The sequence below is a fragment of the Carassius auratus genome, chromosome 35, assembly GCF_003368295.1.
Source record: "Carassius auratus strain Wakin chromosome 35, ASM336829v1, whole genome shotgun sequence".
NCBI classification, from domain to species: Eukaryota; Metazoa; Chordata; class Actinopteri; order Cypriniformes; family Cyprinidae; genus Carassius; species Carassius auratus.
In genome coordinates this window covers 51,761-67,984 of record NC_039277.1, presented here as the reverse complement: position 1 = coordinate 67,984, position 16,224 = coordinate 51,761, and the positions used below count along the sequence as shown (strand labels likewise).

Sequence of the window (16,224 nt, the reverse complement as noted above, 5' to 3'; positions counted from 1 at the left end):
TAGAACTACAGCAAAGGGTTATGTGAAAAGGGGAAGATTTTAGAAACAAAGTCTGTAAAATAAACCGTTGAAAGGATCTGAAGATCGTTATAGTGATAGTAGGTTATTGTTGTCATTGTTCAGGCTGTGTTTCGGTTGTAGGTGTTTTTAAAGCGACAGCGAGAAGTCAAGTACAGCAGACTGGGACAGATAGTTAGTTTAGGCTCAGTCTATGTCAGGAACGTTATGAGCTCTTTGTTGTGCCTCTGCGCGCTCCAGAGTCTCCACCCCTGATGGAGCAGATCTCGCGAGCACGCCTCCTCTCGCGATATCGCACAGCATCGCCGCTCTGCTGCAGTGGCGTATAATAAAGCGGCGAGACTCGCGGGCACGAGAGGAGGAGCTGCAAGGGCGCGCAGCATCACGGCGTAAATACATCACGGAAAGCTCGCTTCCCGGAGATCATCTGTGTCTTTGGAGTCCTCGTGAGCGCACACACCGGACAGCGCGTCGGATATTTCCTCGAGCGCGGTTAAATGACCAGCAGTTGGTGACTGGACGTGCCGCTGCTCTTCATTTGCATCCGCATGTGCGTTACTGTAGTCTTCCTGCAGCATCAGTCACACTTTTCGAACTTCAGTCGGACACTGTCTGTGTGGGAACGCGCTCCTGACCCGTCATGTCGTCTCCTCCGCCCCCGAGCGACCATCTCTCCGCGCCCGAGCCTTACGCGCTCGCCCCCGCGGGTCCGAGCCCGAGCCAGAGCCGCTTCCAGGTGGACCGGGTGTCAGAGGCCGCGGGGGACGGACACACAGCGGTGGCCCCCGACTCCCCGCCCGAGTACGCGCTCCGGGATCCCGTGGCTGGCGGTGAGGAAGCCAAGGGCCGGTTTCGGGTCGTGAACTTCGCGGCCTCGAGTCCGGACGCGGCGCCGGCGGAGATCGCGCAGAACGGGGACACGGTGATGAGCGAGGGCAGCCAGCAGCACCATCACTACGACACCCACACCAACACCTACTACCTCCGCACCTTCGGACACAACACCATCGACGCCGTGCCCAACATCGACTTCTACCGGAGGACCGCGGCTCCGCTGGGCGAGAAGCTGATCAGACCCACCCTCTCCGAGCTGCACGACGAGCTGGACAAGGTACGGGCACCGGAGACACACACGGGCTCTGACCCGGACACACGAGTCAGACACTGAGGGTGAGGGTGACGTCAGAGCACCTGAGTCAACATGTAGCGCGGTGACCTTTGACCTGTGTGAGGAGGTGATGGTGGGAAGTGTTACTCTTCACTTCATTAGTGTACATGTAGTTCAGTGTTGACCACAGGGTGTGTGTGTGTGTGTGTGTGTGTGTTTATGGCAGTTTACCCAGTCAAGAGCATGTGTAAGACGCTTTGATGCAAACATGTTTAACAGTAATTTCCACTCATTTGAGCTGTGCTCCAGTGCCAAAGCATTCAATGAGCTCCTTATGAACCGATGCAGGAGATAACTGCATGAATAAAGCATGTCTTGAGCTGGGCTTGAGTGTGTGTGTGTGTGTGTGTGTGTGTGTGTGTGCTCTGCAGCAGTAATTATAATCCTGAGCCCTAGAGAGACTGGTTCAGTGTCTGTACTCTGTACACTGTAGAAGAGGAGACACATCTCCTTTAGCACCATTTGAAACTTTTACTGGGTTCAGTTCAGTGTTTGCTTGTTTTCATTAATATTCACTTACACAAGGATTATTAAAAACGAAAAAGATGCAATTTATGAACTTTTTAACTTTCATATTTAATAATCCTAGTTTTTAATCATGTCTAAATATTTATTCAAATGCAAAGCCTAAAAATAATGAGCTCGTGTGAGTTGCAATACTCTTTTGAGAAACTAGACTGTAGAAAAGTGTATATTTATTAAAGATAGAGGCATTACAAATACTAATTATAATGTTTAAGTTATAGAAATATAAGAATTAATATTTGAAGTGGTCCTTAATGGATCATCACAAATAGTATTTTATAACACATTATCTTCTCAAAATATGAAATGCATAGTATTGAACTAAAATATAGAACATTTATTTAACTGAAAAAATGTGTTTCCGGGGAATCGAACTCCCAACCTTGCGCTTGATACCACAACGCTCTACCGATTGAGCTACAGGAACACTAAAGGGACCCTGGCTTGGGATGAAACCGCTGAAACTGTGTTCTGAGCTGGACGTCCGAGTCCCAGCTGGTCAGAGAGTGGTCAGTCTTCACCGCTGGAGCGCGTCCAGATGTTCGGTCGGTCAGCACGAGGCTCGAGTCATGTTTCTCTCTCAGAACTAACACATCTGTTCAGCTGTGAGGATCTGCACAAAGCTCTTTACTCTGTTTGTCCTTTACTGGAAGTCAATGAATCTGGTCCTGTCCCGATAATCTCCGTGTCATTGGAAGGGGCTGATGTTTCTTCTTCTTCAGCTCTCTGTTAAAGCAGTGAGACACATGTGTTCTGACTCCAGCGGTCTGTCTGTGACGCGTTACACAGAGCTAACACTCAATCCTCATTCTGTGATCCAAGTCTGTTCCTGCTGGAGTTACACACAGAAGGTAGTGTTCAGCTAATCCATGACTGAATGGAAAGTGTTTATTGACTGCTGGCAGTGAGTTTAAACACACATTGAGCCAGTCAGATGCATGCTGGGACGCTCGCCGTCTGGTTTTCCACGGAGTATTTCATAAGAGCAACTGGTTCTGTCACATTCACTGAACGTCAGTGATGTTATCAGTGTGTTATCACCCGGAGAGGAGGAGTCCTGTCAGGACCTGTGTACGTCCAGACACTGATGCTCTCTCTCTCTCTCTCTCTCTCTCTCTCTCTCTGTGTCTCTCTCTCTCTCTGTGTCTCTCTCTCTCTCTCTCTGTGTCTCTCTCTCTCTCTCTCTGTGTCTCTCTCTCTCTCTCTCTCTCTCTCTGTGTCTCTCTGTCTCTCTCTCTCTCTCTCTCTCTCTGTCTCTCTCTCTCTGTGTCTCTCTCTCTCTCTCTCTCTCTGTCTCTCTCTCTCTGTGTCTCTCTCTCTCTCTCTCTCTCTGTCTCTCTCTCTCTCTCTCTCTGTGTCTCTCTCTGTCTCTCTCTCTCTCTCTCTCTCTCTCTCTCTGTGTCTCTCTCTCTCTCTGTGTCTCTCTCTCTCTCTCTCTGTGTCTCTCTCTCTCTCTCTCTGTGTCTCTCTCTCTCTCTCTCTCTCTCTCTGTGTCTCTCTGTCTCTCTCTCTCTCTCTCTCTCTCTGTCTCTCTCTCTCTGTGTCTCTCTCTCTCTCTCTCTCTCTGTCTCTCTCTCTCTGTGTCTCTCTCTCTCTCTCTCTCTCTGTCTCTCTCTCTCTCTCTCTCTCTGTGTCTCTCTCTGTCTCTCTCTCTCTCTCTCTCTCTCTCTCTCTCTGTGATGAATTCTATTCTACAGGAAGCAGTGACGTCAGACTCGTGATGATGACGGGCAGGACCTTCATCATCATGAGTCTGACGTCACTGCTTCCTGTAGCAGAAAACATTCACTTCAAACTGTGTATATTTGAATTACTGACAGGTGATATTTAACAACTGAATATTATGTGCATTTAACATAGTTAAATTATTATTATTATTATTATTTTAACTTTAATACTAAACATTTGAAATTTGAACTGAATATATTTATAGCAGTGGTTTATAGAAGTATTTTCAAACAGCATCTGAAATCTTAGACTCTCCTGTTTTTAAAAAGACAGCTTCAAGTGTAAGATGAAGAGGAACTAGAATTCAACAAGAAGTAGGTCAGAGGTCATCCACAGGGAAGAGCAGGTGATCAAACAAAGACTTTTGATCAGTTAGTAGTTTTCTGGTGTGAGTGTGTGTTTCTAAACCCTCTATGCTGTGTACACTTACTGTATATAAGGCTGGCGTTCTCCACACGACAAACCTGTCAGAGCCAGCGGTTCTCTAACTGTTCTGTAGAGATGCACCCATCAGGATTTCATTTCAGGATTACAATACCGATATCAGATTTATTTATTTATTCTTTAAGCAACAGACAAGAAAGAACAAAAGTGTGAATGAACAAGATGTTTATTTGGTATTTAATAGGCCAGACTTGCTGTTGTCTATTGAAAACAATTACCATCCTAAATGATCCTCAGTAACTGCACAGTAGACTACATTCAGTACAAACACAGATGATACACACATCAGACTTTATCTTCTGTTTCTAAAACCACACAGAACTGGCCTTAAATCAGAAGATTAACTGTGAACGTGTGAAATTAAAGACAATAACTGCACAGTTCTACAATCAACACAACACACGTTCAATAAGAGGTTTCTTCAGCAGTGTTCAGTATTTTAATTTGTAAATTTGGCTTTAAATAAAAAAAAAGGTCTTTACCAGTGAGACTTAATAAAAGTATGCTATATAAATACATTATTCCAAAATGTTAAAATCAAATAATGTCGGTGCGAATAAAACAAAGATGCAAAGCGTTTCATTCATCCAATAAAAATAAAATAAAAATAGGGTAACGATTGACATCTATATATTTTTAACTGAGCCAATGAAAAATAAATAACTATTGGGTCAAGAAAAAAAAAATGAATTGGATGAATGAAACACTTTTTTCCAGTGTGCTACAGCAGGTGATTTTAAATCAAATAAAGTCGATGTAATTTTAAGGGGAAATAAAAATAATGATCCTATAGAGAACTGTTGTTTACTTCTGACTTCTCTAACGTGTGCGAGTTCGACTTTACAATAAAAGCATTTGTTTTGTCATGGTTTAGTCTGTTCTGTTTCTCATCCAGCACATGAGAAGTTGATCTGAACATGTCTTCACGGTCTCCTCTTGTGCTGGGACAGCTTCAGTGAGCAGGAAAGACTCTTTGTGTCCAGTACAACATCTGTTCACTTCCTGTTATCTGTGTCTCAGACGTGTAGCTCTGTACTTCCAGTTCTGAACCGCTGTCTGTGTCCTGAGCACAGAGTTAGAAATACTTCCACACAACTGACATGATGGCAGATGATCACAATGTAGTCTGTGCACGCGAGCGCACTTCCGGAAAATCAGCAGAGAAAAGACCAAAAACCGGCTGATTGCCGATCGCATATTTTAAGCAAAAACCGTCTGGTTCTGATTTATGGCCGGTCAACCGGTGCATCCCTACTTTTGTACTACTACATCCCCCTAAAAGCGTGCTTTCTGATGTTAGATGCATCAATCTTTGAGCTTTGAGAGTTCACAGTGAAACGCTCCGATCCTTTTACAGTGTGCAGATTGAGTCTGTGTGTTGACCTGTACCTGGACTTTAAAGTGGACTGGGACCTCCTTTTAGTTTTGATATTGCATTACATTCACACTAGTGTTTTAGGATGCCAGGCAGTTAGATGATGATCATAATAATAACAAATGTGTGCAGCCCAACAAACTATATGCTACATACACAGCTAACACCATCTGACAGATGCTTTTGTAAAATGTAATGGGTAGGGAAAAGACACTGGTGTTTCTCCCTGTGGCATCTGAACTGAAGAATCAGTGATGTCAGATCACGCTGTGAAAAAAAACAAACAAGCAAACAAAAACAAGACCAACATCAAATTAAATAAGTGCAAATGCTGGAATACAACCAAAGTATTAGGACTCACTGCTCACTTCACTCACTCCATGAAGTAGCTTGTTTGATGTCTAAACAAGCCTAAAGATATTCAGAGAACATGGCAACATTGGAAGACTATCAACAGTGGTTCAGTTAAAACTGCCAAGTAAACAGGTGCATCTCAATACTGTCAATTTCAATGTCGTGGAAAAATTCATTTATTTCAGTAGTTCACCTCAAAATGTGAAACTTATGTATTGTAATGAATTCAGTGCACACTAACTGAAGTATTTTAAGTCTTTTAATATCACATTCAAATATTTGAGCTAAAAAAAAAAACGAATATTCGTTTATTTAAATTGTTTAATGAGATCGACGTTATTTTTCAGCAACATTTATTGTTTCCGTCATTTTGAACAAGCTTACACACAATAAGCTTGAACATTACACAACGTGTTTTGTAGCTGAAAACCTTTAACAATGCGTACAAACAAACAAAAGTACAGATTAAAAGAAAAAAAAAGTGAACAAAGAAAAAACGTAAAGCAGCCTGCAGCAATTAGGCTATTGTAGAACGTAGCCTACACTTAACTTTTAAACACTTAAACTGTCAGCAAATCTTTTTTGCTTCTTTTTCTATTGTTTTACATGTTCTTGTTAAGAAACACAGGCATGTAAACACGATCGGGGGAAAGTCGGCTCCTTAGTCTGTTAACAATAAGGCCGGCCGCGGAGAAAACGCGCTCTGACGGCACAGACGTTGGCAGGACTCACAAATAAAGGTGTGCTAAGCGAATAAGTTTTGTGAAGCGCTTCGTGTTTTCGTTTCACCACTGAATGGGATCCTCATCTGGTGGAATACATGTCTCCAGTAAGAACTGTTCCCACTCGTCTCGGCTGGACTCTCTGTAATCATCGCTGAAGAACTGGCTCAGCCTTTTCCCACGAGTGGGCATTGCATCCTCTTCATCGTTGGTGACGGCGGCTGCATCTGCGCCACTCGCAACAAGCAAAATGTACTGATAATGTTCAAAAGTTTTTATTCTTACTTTTCTCATGTTTTTATCGAGAAACCTGAGATGTTTGTGCCGAGAGTCTAGGGCAGACGCGAGAGGAGGAGTTTTCACTGCATTCTCCAAATTAGTGGTGTTTATTCGTTGCTTGAGAGATGCCGCAACAATGTTCTTGAAATCACTTTCTGTGATTCTCCACGGCATATTTGTAGTACTGTAGAAGACCGCGATTCATAGGGGCTGTTCACATATCGTGTCTTTTGCGCGCTCAAAATCGTTATTTCCAATATAGGCGCGCTCATAATGGAAGCGACGCTGTCGCGATGTGCACGCGGTGCGACACGCCCGTTTTTTCCAGGCGTGTCCGCATCGCATCGAGTTAAAAACATCTCAACTTTTCAGAATGCCGCAAGCGCACTGCAAGAACTAACCATTCAGCTTCATCCTTTCCCATAACAACGTTGAAAGCTCAGCCAAGTTGAAGGAACAGCTGATCATAGCTGTATATGGATTGCCATTTTGAAATTTAGTATTTCAGCGATTTTATTTATTTATTTTGTGCTGCAAATCCATTTGTCCTTTGCTGAAATTTCCACTCTTCATGGAGCGAGTGCGTCATTCTTTTTTAGCAACGACAGATGCCTCAGGAGCGCTTCTGCCCAAGCGCTTTGGAAAGGAGAAAGCAGCGAGTGTTTTCCTTCCGTTTTTAGGCGCGATATGTGAACTGCCCCTTATTCATTCATTCATTACTTATTTTTGCTTGCATACATCTTCAAATATGCTGTGGAGCATCAGAGAAAGTGACCAAATTAGGTTTTATTGTGAACTTTTTTTTTTTTTTGCGAAATTCGAATATATATATATATATTTTTTATCGAATAATTAGAGCTGAACGAATATTCGAATGTTCGACTATCCGTGCACACCCCTACTAGTAACATTGCAGGGTTCAACCCGGGACGAGCGCTGTGTGAACAAAAGCTGTTTTGAAGGAAGATCAACGTTCGCGTCGAAAAAATATGTGCAAACTGTAATGAAGCCGAGATAGTTCACCAGCTTCAGTGAAAGTATAACGTGCCTAGCATTTTCGACTCGTACATTACACGTCCCGCGCTGATGTCACGTGTCATTACAAGATCTTTACGGGTTATGTGTGAAAGCACGCACATATCCCGGGTCATCACTGGCAGTGTGAAAGTGAAAAATCTAGCGACTTGGGAAGAATTGCCAGAACATTTAACCGTGTATTTGCCGGAATGGCAGTGTGAAAGTGGCTTAGGATACACAATCATGGGCAAGACTGCTGAACTGACAGTTGTCCAGAAGACAATCATTGACATCCTTCACAAGGAGGGTAAGACACAAACATTCATTGCCAAAGAAGCTGGCTGTTCACAGAGTGCTGTATCCAAGCATGTTAACAGAAAGTTGAGTGGAAGGGAAAGGTCTGGAAGAAAAAGATGCACAACCAACCGAGAGAACCACAGCCTTATGAGGATTGACAAGATAAATCGATTCAGGAATTTGAGTGAACTTCACAAGGAATGGACTGAGGCTGGGGTCAAGGCATCAAGAGCATCACACACAGACGAGTCAAGAGATTTACTGAACCACAGACAACATCAGAGGCGTCTTACCTGGGCTAAGAGAAGAAGAACTGGACTGTTTCCCAGTGGTCCTGAGTCCTCTTATCAGATGAGTGCAAGTTTTATATTTTAATTTGGAAACCAAGGTCCTAGAGTCTGGAGGAAGCTGGAGAAGCTCATAGCCCAAGTTGCTTTAAATCCAGTGTTAAGTTTCCACAGTCTGTGATGATTTGGGGTCAATGTCATCTGCTGGTGTTGGTCCATTGTGTTTTTTGTCACTGCACCCGTTTACCAAGAAATCTTGGAGCACTTCATGCTTCCTTCTGCTGACCAGCTTCCTGAAGATGCTGATTTCATTTTCCAACAGGATTTGGCACATGCCCACACTGCCAAAAGCACGAAAGTTGGTTAAATGACCATGGTGTTGGTCACCAGACCTGAACCCCAGAGAGAATCTATGGGCTATTGTCAAGGGGAAGATGAGAAACAAGAGACCAAACAATGCAGATGAGCTGAAGGCCACTGTCAAAGAAACCCTGGGCTTTCAGACCACCTCAGCAGAGCTACTGATCACCTCCATGACACGCCGAACTGAGGCAGTTATTAAAGCAAAAGAAGCCCCTACCAAGCATTGAGCACATGTACAGTAAATGAACATACTTTCCAGAAGGCCAACAGTTCACTGAAAGTATTATTATTTTTATTGGTCTTATGAAGTATTCTAATTTGTTGAGATCGGTGAATTGATGGGTTTTTGTTAAATGTGAACCAAAATCATCACAATTAAAAGAACCAAAGACTTAAATTCAGTGCACACTAACTGAAGTAGTTTATTTAATACACAAGTTTCACAATTTGAGTTGAATTACTGAAATGAACTTTTCACTACATTCTAATTAATTGAGAAGTTGTAAGTCTGTAAGTCCTTGCATCCTGATATTACTTCAGTCGATGAGATGATCGTGCTGGGACGGGCCAGAAACAGCAGATGAAGGAGCTCTCGTCCCCATCATGTCCCGTGAACACCGCTGATCTACACACTGCGCCCGGTGCTTCTTGTCAAAATGAGCATTATATAAAAACACTAGTGAAAAACCAATCCAGAATTAGACCCAGTGCATGTGAACCCGATGTTAAAAACCGTACAGCTTACGGGAAAGCCTCATGTAAATCCCTCAGCTTGTGAAAAATGTCACCAAACAGCTTGTGAAAAATGTCACGCAACTTTACATTCAGTGCTGGCTAGAAGAAAAACACTAGAGGGAAGCATTTTGATTCACATGCTCTAGATTACATATTCACTATAGTTTTACTGCAGTTGTCTTTTATTTAACGTATGTTTGAAAGCTGCTGATAACATTTTTGTCCAGGTTCCATTTGAATGTTTGTATTTCAACAATGATTTAGAGAAGAAACATAATGTCCTTTCCATTTTGTGAAACACACACACACATTCTTCAGTCACTTCTGATCTTCTCTAGCTTGTTCCCTAAGGCTGTGAGCGTGAGGAAACGTCCCACCAGTTGACTGACGTGTGACAGCACTGGTAATACCGGTGTCACTGGGGTGGGGGTCACTAAACTCTCTTACTCGCTTTCTTTCACTTTAAACATGACGGTACGCATTTTACATTCACTTTTGAATTAGAGGAAATTCTGAGTTAATGGACAAGTACAAAACAATACAATGACAAAATGTACTTACATCAAACATATATATACTAAATACCACACCATGCTACATGCGTAAGCCTAATGAAAAATAACAAATAACTTGCACAAATTTTGCATATTAAATTGTGACAGATTTATACCCTGCAGTTTCCCATCATACCTCACACCAGGGATCCTCAGATCTGGTCCACTTGAGCTAATCCGTGTGTTCAGGATCATTAGAGAATCACCGCTAGCTGAGTCTGATCAGGGTTACAGCTAAACTCTGCAGCCTGAACCCTGCCTTACACTTTCTTATATAATATACAAATAAACCAAATGTGAAATAGACATCAGTCAGTACATGTACAGATGTGCAGATGCAGGGGAATGTAAAGCGGTTTGGTGTTTATTCCCCAGTGTGGGCACTGAACTGTGGGTAAGATAGATGGCCCTGTTTTTGTGTCTGTCTGTTCTGGTGCGCAGTGCTCTGTAGAGCTGACCGGATGGCATCTCACTTCTCACGGTCCTCTATGTGCTGTTAGAGGCTAAACCAATGACTTGGTCTCTTGAGGTCTTCCCAGGAGTCTCTGTGTTGTTCGTGTGGGCCCTGGGAAAGCTGAATGTGCTCTAGCTACAGTAAGATACTTCCTGTTTGGTCTCTCACTGGGGGAGATGATGAAACTCTCACTCTTCTTACAGCTTTTCCCGCCTCTTCTGCATTTTCATGCTCTATTCTTAGCACAAATCAGGAAAGCTTCTTATGCAACACAGTTCAGTTCACACTTAAAGCAGTCGTTGGTTAGTGCTTGTGTGTGACCGTCCTACTCTCTCCTTACAGTTCAATCTGAGAATGATTCCCTGGCCATTGTAACACAAACTAAATACAAATATTACACATTAAATGTTAGTCAAACTACATACATGAAAATGAGTTATTATATTAAATGTGATTCACCAGTGGTATTTAAGGAAGAAATGCTACAGAAATGTTAAAATCATATATAATGTAAACACTGCATTGCCTTCACTGGTCTGATTCTCTTTAACCAAGTGTAGAGGGTGTTTTTCTTTGATTAACATTAATGAGACGGGTTTATTAGGCTGCTGTCATGTTACGACTGAAACACGGTTTACGTTCACTGAAGTCTTCTAGCCCGTATTTACATGTTTATTTACCAAACCAGTCATCTTCTGTGTATTTGCTGAAGCAGCACAGTAAATAGTGTAAAAGAACCGAATCCATACACGGTACACTAATTGTGTGTGAGTGTGTGTGTGTGTGTGAGAGAGTGTGGGAGTGAGAGTGTGGGAGTGTGTGATTGAGTGAGAGTGTGTGAGTTAATCTGTGTTTGAGAGTGTATGTATGAGAGTGTGAGTGTGAGAGTATGTGAGTGAGAGTGTGTGAGAATGTGTGTGAGAGTGAGTGTGTGTGTGTGTGTGTGTGTGTGTGTGTGAGAGAGAGAGAGTGTGAGTGAGTGTGTGTTTGAGAGTGTATGTATGAGAGTGTGAGTGTGAGAGAGTGAGTGTGAGAATATGTGAGTGAGAGTGTGTGAGAATGTGTGTGAGAGTGTGAGAGTGTGTGTGTGTGTGTGTGTGTGTGAGAGAGAGTGTGAGTGAGTGTGGGAGTGAGAGTGTGGGAGTGTGTGATTGAGTGAGAGTGTGTGAGTTACTCTGTGTTTGAGAGTGTATGTATGAGAGTGTGAGTGTGAGTGAGTGAGTGAGAGTGTGTGAGAATGTGTGTGAGAGTGTGAGAGTGTGTGTGTGTGTGTGTGTGAGAGAGAGTGTGAGTGAGTGTGGGAGTGAGAGTGTGGGAGTGTGTGATTGAGTGAGAGTGTGTGAGTTACTCTGTGTTTGAGAGTGTATGTATGAGAGTGTGAGTGTGAGTGAGTGAGTGAGAGTGTATGTGAGAGTGTGAGAATGTGAGAGTGAGTGAGAGAGTGTGAGTGTGTGAGTGAGAATGTTAGTGTGTGAGAGTGAGTGAGTGAGAGTGAGTGAGAGAGTGTGAGTGTGTGAGTGAGAATGTTAGTGTGTGAGAGAGTGTGAGAATGTGAGAGTGAGTGAGAGAGTGTGAGTGTGTGAGTGAGAATGTTAGTGTGTGAGAGTGAGTGAGTGAGAGTGTGTGTGAGTGTGAGAGTGAGTGAGAGAGTGTGAGTGTGTGAGTGAGAATGTTAGTGTGTGAGAGTGTGTGAGAATGTGTGAGTGTGTGAGTGAGAGTGAGTGAGAGTGTGTGTGAGAGTGTGAGAATGTGAGAGTGTGTGTGTGTGTGAGAGAGTGAGAGTGTGTGTGTGAGAGAGAGAGTGTGAGAGAGAGAGTGAGAGTGTGTGAGTGTGTAAGTGAGTATGTGTGCATGCGTGCGTCTGTGTGTGAGTGTGTGTGTGTGTGTGTGTGTGTGTAAGAGAGAGAGTGTGTATTTGTGCAGTGCGTGTGAGAGAGAGAGTGAGAGTGTGAGTGAGGGTGAGTGAGAGTGTGTGAGTGTGTGTGCATGCGTGCGTCTGTGTGTGAGAGAGTGTGTGTGTGTGTGTGTGTGTGTGTGTGTGTAAGAGAGAGAGAGTGTGTGTGTGTGTGTGTGTGTGTGTGTGTGTGTGTGTGTGTGTGTGTAAGAGAGAGAGTGTGTGTGTGTGTGCAGTGTGTGTGTGAGAGAGCGTGAGAGTGTGAGTGAGGGTGAGTGTGAGTGTGTGTGCATGCGTGCGTCTGTGTGTGTGTGTGTGTGTGTGTGTGTGTGTGTAAGAGAGAGAGTGTGTGTGTGTGTGTCAGACTTCATACAAGTACTGAATGAAGGCCTTATTGTGCTTTCAGAAGGCTTCTGGATCTCAGGAATGCCTCTCTCTCTTTATCCTCTGATTGACTCAGGTTTATTCTCTCTCACACTAATACTAACAGAGATGTGCTGTACTGAAGGAGATCTGTTAGGAGCTCATGTTCATATGGAGCTCTGAATCAGATCTGGACACTTACAGGTACTGGTGTGTGTGTGTGTGTGTGTGTGTGTTTAAACTCTTCCAGCCCTCCTGAGAATGTCACATTCTGTTTCCTCCAGGCTTTTAAGAGCTCTCTTACAGAAAGGTGATACTTCCTCTTGTCCTTTCTTCATCTGTACTGAGTGAGGTGTGGTGGCGTGCTGAATGAGCTGAGAGGGGCGCTCTGGGTCTGCTGGGGGTCTTCAGTGGTTTAGATACAGTAACATTGATCTGAGATGAGCTCGATCTGCTCGTGTGCTGCTGAACTCTCTCGTTCAATTCAATTCAGTCTATTTCTATAGCGCTTTTTACAATACAAATCGTTATAAAGCAACTTTACAGAAAATTATGTTTCTACAATATTTAGTAGTAGCTAGTAGTTTGTGCATGTGTGACAGGATTTTAGAAAAAAAAAAAATAATAATAATAATACAAGACGTAGTCAGCTAGACGATGAACTATCAATATTATTAATTAAATTATTATATGATGCAGTCACACATGTAGCAATAATTGTTAGTTCTGTTTGTTCATTCAGGGTTAGCATCATCTGAGGTCCTCTGAGGGTCAGCATCATCTCTTCTCAGGTGTTCTGGATCCAGACTGGAGCTTGTGTAAATCCTAGTTACCACGGGATGAAGATCCCAGCAGAAACAGAGAAACACATAGAGACATCATTAGCATAGCTGCTGATCAAACAAAGTAAAATTAGTTTAACCCAAGCTAATGAATAAGAATGCACATTTGATCATATACAACTGCAGTCACAAATTATGAGATGCATTACTTGAATGCTTGACGAAAGAGATGTGTTTTTAATCTAGATTTAAACAGAGAGAGTGTGTCTGAACCCCGAACATTATCAGGAATGGTTGTAGCGTGGTAGAAGACTAGTTAGGGACGCAGGAGCTAAACCATTTAGGGCCTTATAGGTAAGTAATGATAATTTGTAACTGATACGGAACTTAAAGAGCCAGTAAGATGAAAATTCTAAGCTTCCTATCACTGTTTATAAGTCCTGTACATTAGGTTTAAATCCATCCAAGGTTAAAAAACATTGTCATTTTGTCAAAATATCATTTTAAAATTACCTCAATTCTCAGAGATCCCCAAACGGTTCGCGCGAAGCTGTTCAAAAGATTCAGTTTCCTTTAACCCCACCTTTCGGTAGCATACTGTGTTCTGATTGGTCAACTAACATAGTCAGGTTTGAGGAGAACTGGCCCCCCAACTGAGCCTGGTTTCTCCCAAGGTTTTTTTCTCCATTCTGTCACCGATGGAGTTTCGGTTCCTTGCCGCTGTCGCCTCTGGCTTGCTTAGTTGGGGTCACTTCATCTACAGCGATATCATTGACTTGATTGCAAATAAATGCACAGACACTATTTAAACTGAACAGAGATGACATAACTGAATTCAATGATGAACTGCTTTAACTATCATTTTGCATTATTGACACACTGTTTTCCTAATGAATGTTGTTCAGTGCTTTGGCGCAATGTATTTTGTTTAAAGCACTATATAAATAAAGGTGATTGACTGATTGATTGATTGGTTGTTCCACACACACCTCCACGGTAAACTATGCGTTAGCATCTGTTTGGGGTGAATTATGTCTTATTCCTCTCATCGCGAAGCAAACAGTAAAATAAAAAACTTGAACAGTCTCGCTGCTTTTTCTTCTGTGTGTGTGTATTCAAGCCGTGCTTCAGGTTGAATCTGAATAGCGTTCAGCGCGGGGGCGTGGTCACATTAGATATAAGGAAGGGACAAAACTAGATCATATTAATAATATTGCAGCCTGCACTGCAAACTGTGCTGAAGACACAACACAAATAATAATATCACTCATCAGAACATGCAGAGACTAGATATTGATTTTGTTAAGGAAAATTACTGGAAAAGTGGAAATATATATATATATATATATATATATATATATATATATATATATATATATATATATATATATATATATATATATATATATATATATATATATATAAAAAGTTTTTGTCATGTTCTCATCATAGAGTCTTCCACTTAGGAGCAAAAATCTGCCTTTAAACTTCAAATAAATGTATTGAGATAATTGTAGCTATCGACTGATAAGAACCATTTTTATTGTGATAATCTTTCTGGCCATATTACCCAGCCCTGATTAAAACCTTATTGGGTCAGACTTGGATCTGTATGAATACTCTCATACATACCACCAAATAAAGAGATCTGAACACTAGAAATGCATCACATATCACTGATCAGATCAATCCTCTTTATTTATATAGTGCTTTTACCAATACAGATAGTGACAAGCACTTTACAGTGTTAAATAGTGTGTCAGTAATGCAGGAGAACCATAGTAAACACTCCTGTTTCAGTTCAAGGCAGTTCATCATTGTAATCAGCTGGATATTAAGTAATAAAACCACTTCTGATGTCTGTGATCTATACTGACATGTCCTGCTCTGGAGCTTTACAGTGTGTGAAAGCCTCATCTGGTGTGGATCTGAGCGCTGCGGGGCGTCAGTAACCTGTCACCTAAACTAGACTGACTCTCAAGAACAAGCCCTCGTCCCAGTCGAGGGGGTCTGTCTTCCAGATTCACTTTAGGCCGGTCTCTACTGTGTGTAACTGACATGAGAAGATGAGCCCAGTTTCAGTAAGGTCCTCCAACCTCCGCTTTCATGTTCAAGGGCTTGTTTCTTCCCTCCAGAAAGTATGTGGCAGACGCTTGATAGATAAACATGCACAGGAAGTCTGTGTTTCCCAGAGCGCACACAGATGTGGGACACGTGTTCCTGTGACGTCAGCATCATTCTGATTGTGTACGGCTGCATGATATCGTTTCCTGACCACGTGACTCTGCTTCTGATCGGCCGTTTGCCAGATGATGCCTGGCAGCCGTGCTCACTTCCTGTTTAGAGCGGCTCTGGAGCATTCCCATCTCAACATCAAACTACATGTGCAATTTTTAAACTGAGATGAAAGGAGCCGCAAAGTAGCCTGATTGAGACGGTGGTGGGATTGTTTTCCCATGATGCATTTGAAGCCCATGTTAATTATGGTGTTTAGTTTCAGATCCCTCCCTGAGAAAACACTGCTGATGAGTCTGGATTCTGTGGAAGCACAGTAACGTCCCGTCAGATACCGCTGTCCAAACTCATAGTTTTATCACATTATACATGTTGTGTTTCGATTAATGTTGAGTTTGAACTTCTTTCTTCAAGCTACACTGCTGCATAGTTACATTTGTGACACTATTTCAGGCACTTCAGCACACTACTCCAGTTTTCATATCCTCCAAACAAGGATTTTAGTGTTTGGGCGGTTCATGGAAGAAGCCTCTTTCACAGCCAGCTTCAGGGTTCTTGGTCTCCAGTGAGGAGAGGTTTGATCTGGAGTTCAGTAGTATTGTGAATCTCATGGGTCAGCATCTCCAGCGC

At 42.6% G+C, this 16,224-nt stretch overlaps 1 protein-coding gene across 2 annotated transcripts in view; it reads left to right on the top strand.

Annotated features, from left to right (window-relative positions):
• Positions 1 to 16,224, top strand: part of LOC113053948 (solute carrier family 12 member 2-like) — a 43,185-nt gene continuing 26,961 nt past the window's right edge. The window contains exon 1 of one of the 2 annotated variants that reach the window (XM_026219105.1): positions 1 to 1,129. In XM_026219105.1, coding sequence (XP_026074890.1) covers positions 659 to 1,129 — 471 coding nt within the window. In that variant the 5' untranslated portion in view covers positions 1 to 658. The remainder of the gene's footprint in view (positions 1,130 to 16,224) is intronic. The other variant, XM_026219104.1, reaches the window with a different exon arrangement.